Source organism: Xiphophorus maculatus, chromosome 1 (genome assembly GCF_002775205.1).
Source record: "Xiphophorus maculatus strain JP 163 A chromosome 1, X_maculatus-5.0-male, whole genome shotgun sequence".
Taxonomy (NCBI): domain Eukaryota; kingdom Metazoa; phylum Chordata; class Actinopteri; order Cyprinodontiformes; family Poeciliidae; genus Xiphophorus; species Xiphophorus maculatus.
Genome location: NC_036443.1, coordinates 30683004 through 30686970, shown reverse-complemented (window position 1 = coordinate 30686970; position 3967 = coordinate 30683004). Strand labels below are relative to the sequence as shown.

The window sequence follows — 3967 nt, the reverse complement described above, 5'->3', positions numbered from 1 at the left end:
TTCCTGAGGGACAGTTCGCCTGGACTGGACTTTTCCGAAGCCCCTGGATGTGGTTGGATGGAAGGAAAGGCTGGCTGAGCTACTGGTCAAGCAATGAGCCCAATTCAGCTAAAGAAACCTGCGCAGTAGCAAACTTTGACCCTGGCTACCAAAGGAGATGGGAGGACTGGGACTGTACCAGGAAGACAGCGTTTGTTTGCTTCAGTGGTAAAATATTCTTCACTACGTTTTAGGTTTCACTGTTTGTTACTTACAGCAAATATAAGTAGCAGTAAGTAGTTTAGCTACCAGTTCATCTAACCGCATCAGCTGATAATCAGTTTCTCTTGTTTTAATGGGAGGTTGGGTAAAAAGAAACCATCTCTTTAGCTCAAACTTTCCATTTGTTTATCCATAAAAACATTAATTTAAAAAAATAATAAATTTAAAGTCTGAATTGTATTAAATTGGAAATAAACAAGAGGATGCCATTAAGTTTCAGTTTTAAGTTATTTCAGACAGTTATAAATTTTGCTCTTGAAAGGCACCAATAAAGTTTAGCATCAAAACAGCCAGTATAACAGAAACAGAACCGATGTAACTGGGCCTGTTGGGTTTCCAAAGATTCGAAGCATGTGGTGAAGCTGAAGCTGGTGAGAAACTCCTACCTGGATCTGAACGACTCCACCCTGCAGGAAGAGCTGCTGCAGCAGGTGAGTCCTGTCCAACACTTTGTCCAGGGTTCAAACCTCTTTAGGATGTTATTAGGAACAAATCCTGTTACCATGACAGTCAGTCATCTTAGGTCAGAAATGCTGCTGATGTTTTACTTTTTTATACAAGACTTTCTATTTTAATTCTTTATTTATGTTAACCTTAGTTATCTCAGGTTTTATATATATATATATATATATATATATATATATATATATATATATATATGTATATATATATATATATATATATATAAATACAAAAGTGTTCAAAGTAGAAAAAGTTTCAATTTAATTCTTCCAAAAATGGTTAATAAAGCATAAAGATTTAATGCAAGAATAATTCAAAGGATAAGTAACAAATTTGGGGCCAATTTAACTGAAGTCAACTGAACTCTGAACACAAACAAAACTGACCTGCGAACACAACAAAAGGCTTAAATTGGGGTGCAGTAACGTAAAGCTACCACATGGGGGAGACACAACATAAAAGAACAAACTAATAGAAACTTAACTGGAGAATCCTACGAAACAAATAGAGCAAAACTGACTTTAACTTAGCAAAACAATAATAAGTGAATATTTAAGTGATAAATTAATTATTTATTAACTAATATATATATATATATAGTAAAGTACAGATACACGAAAATTGTACTTAAGTACAGTAACGAAGTATTTGTACTACGTTACTTCCCTCCACTGCCTCCCACTGAAAGACTGCTCCTCTAATTCCAGACAATTTAATAAGGCAGCAACCTGCCCACTGGCGCCCCCTGGCGGCCCTTTAAAACCTGATTGATCTGAATCACTGGTCTGAATGAGGAACAGATCATTGGATCTGGATGCGTTTTATCCATTCAGTGGAACTAAAGTAATAAAACGTGTTAAATGTTGGACAGCAGAGGAGGATTTGATATTTTTATTAATTTATGTTACATTAAATAGGTTGATAATCTGATTCTCACTGAATTTTTGTCATATTAGATGGAAACCCAATGCAAAGCAAATGAAGCAAGTGATGTAGTTTGAGTTTGGAGCTGGAGGTGTAAAAGTCTCTATTAAATGAATGTTTGTGTCTCAGCTGCAGCAGAAGCTGATCGATCAGGAAGGAAAAGAAAACTTGAAGCTGAGCTGGAAGAAACGACCAGATGGAAACGTTTTCTACCCAGAGAGGAAGGAAGACGGATTCTAACAGGAACAGACGGATTTACAGGATTTATCACCTTATTTTCCTGCTCTTCTCACATAAACCCCACGTTGTTCTGACAGTGATGCCATCCTTTGAGTAATACCAAGTCTTATTATTTTATCTGCTTAACTGAGGTGGCTCATATAGAATATTTAACACAATGTTAAAATGATTCTTTGTGGCTCTGAATATAATAAATCTCCAGAAGAAGACATTTTGATTAATAGATCAATAAAAAGCTCAGATTCAGTTCAAATTGTTGCTCTGTTTTCTTTCTTCAGGAACAAGATGCATAAATTATTACATATTAAAACTTATCCACATTTAAATTTAAGCTCCTCTCTTTAAATAAATCCCATTTACTCAATAATTGAATCTGCATGTGTACAGCTGTCCACCAGGGGGAGCCACATTCCTGTTCTTGTAGGCTTGAAGAAATAAAAGGAGAAAAGAAATAAAGTAAATAAAAGCCAAACGATTAGATCTGTCCTGATAAAATAAATAGTGACCAGAAATATCATTTAAACTCATCTACGTGTTTTTATATCAGGTCACATTTCACTTCTGGTAAAAATACAAATTATATGGATTTTTAAAATGGTATTTTATTGATTATTTTTATAGATTTTTAATTGAGCCTTCATGATCACTTACTGGTATTTGTGTGTGTGTTTTTTTAAATTCTGATTTCCATTACCTTTGGCTGTTTTCATGGAAAGGACATGAAATTTGGCCAAACTGTGTTTTTGGAACAGATTCTACTTTTCATGATTTATCTTCTCTGAAAATATTCAGTTGCCTTTTAGATGAAGTCCAGAAGAGTTCAGTGGAGTTTGAGTCACTTGAAATCCAATTAAAATATCAATCTTTATTATTTTCCAACAGGGAAAGATATTTTTATGTAATGTACAGTAGGTGGCTAATTTTTATATATTGGTCAGGTGATCTTAGCTACATTTCAAATCTTAAATGTCAAATCTCGACATTTAAGGAGTTAAAGGTTTTTTTAACCTTTCCATTTTCACTAAAATAATATTTCATGGCAATTTTGCATCCGATATTTGGTGCCCAGATCGAAGGGAGTAACAGGTGGCGACGTTTAAGTCCCCCAACATCTGACTGCAGGATGTTTTCCGGGTCAATAAGTGGTTCTGAGGGTCACAGCTGTCTGACTGACTCTCAGGTGAAGATGCACCTGAGGAGGACGGCAGGTAGCAAAGACTCTGGAGTCAAATGAGAGATTTGGGATGTAAAATGTGTTTGATGCGGTTAGATATTAGGGAAAGCATCGTTATAAATGTCTGTCGTCTGAAATGCAAATAGTTTGTCCAAGATTTTGCATTTTCAGATTAAAAGTAGGAATCTGGATTTCTGCAGTCAGACTGGAGACCAGTGAATCTGCAGAGATGGAGAAAGTTCTGTGGTTCTTTGCTGCTGTATCAGGTGAGTGTAAACAAAGACATTTAAGTTTTATTTCTGTGATTTATGGTTTTTACAGGAGAAATGTTGATGTGAAAATGTTTCTTCCCTGCAGCTCTGAGCTCCGTCTCCTCTGAACGTCACTACCATTTCATTTACGAGCCAAAGAACTGGATCGACGCTCGGAGCTACTGCAGAGAAACCTACACCGACCTGGTTACCGTGGACAACCAAGACGTCATGACGATCCTGAACAACATGGCCGATCTGCAGCAGATGGACTCCACGACTGTCGTAAAGTTACTTTTTCTGTTTCTTTGCAAAGCTTATTTCAGGGACTTTGTTACAGTATTTTTTTTTTGTGGGTTTTCCACCACATTTCAATATTTATTATCTTAAAATAAATTTGTTATATTTGGCTTTACGCACATCCTGTATGATATTTTCATTCTGAACAGATTAACTTTAATCAATCAGTCAATTTTATTCATAAAGACCCTTCATACCAACAGCAGCTCAAAGTGCTGCAGGTCAACAAAAACAAACAAAAACAAATAATTAATCCTCAACACAACATGGAAAAACACACAAGTGCATGTAAAATGCACAGACTGGGAGAAATGATTAAATTCAGCAAATACAGTTAAAAGTCGGGTTTTGAGCT

General features: G+C 35.6%; 1 protein-coding gene across 1 annotated transcript; it reads left to right on the top strand.

Annotated features, from left to right (window-relative positions):
• LOC111608633 (layilin-like) lies at positions 1 to 2031 on the top strand. Its single transcript, XM_023333976.1, has 3 exons — positions 1 to 207; positions 604 to 692; positions 1777 to 2031. The coding sequence occupies exons 1-3, from the start codon at positions 48 to 50 to the stop codon at positions 1885 to 1887; spliced, it is 360 nt and encodes a 119-aa protein (XP_023189744.1). The 5' UTR covers positions 1 to 47; the 3' UTR covers positions 1888 to 2031.
• Positions 2032 to 3967: the final 1936 nt, after the last annotated feature.

Bases quoted from the DNA above. Each gene is read 5' to 3' on its own strand.
- LOC111608633 (XM_023333976.1), top strand. From the start codon at position 48: ATGTGGTTGGATGGAAGGAAAGGCTGGCTGAGCTACTGGTCAAGCAAT. The intron at 208-603 runs GTAAAATATTCT...GGGTTTCCAAAG, and splicing joins AGCGTTTGTTTGCTTCAGTG to ATTCGAAGCATGTGGTGAAG. The intron at 693-1,776 runs GTGAGTCCTGTC...TTTGTGTCTCAG, and splicing joins AGGAAGAGCTGCTGCAGCAG to CTGCAGCAGAAGCTGATCGA.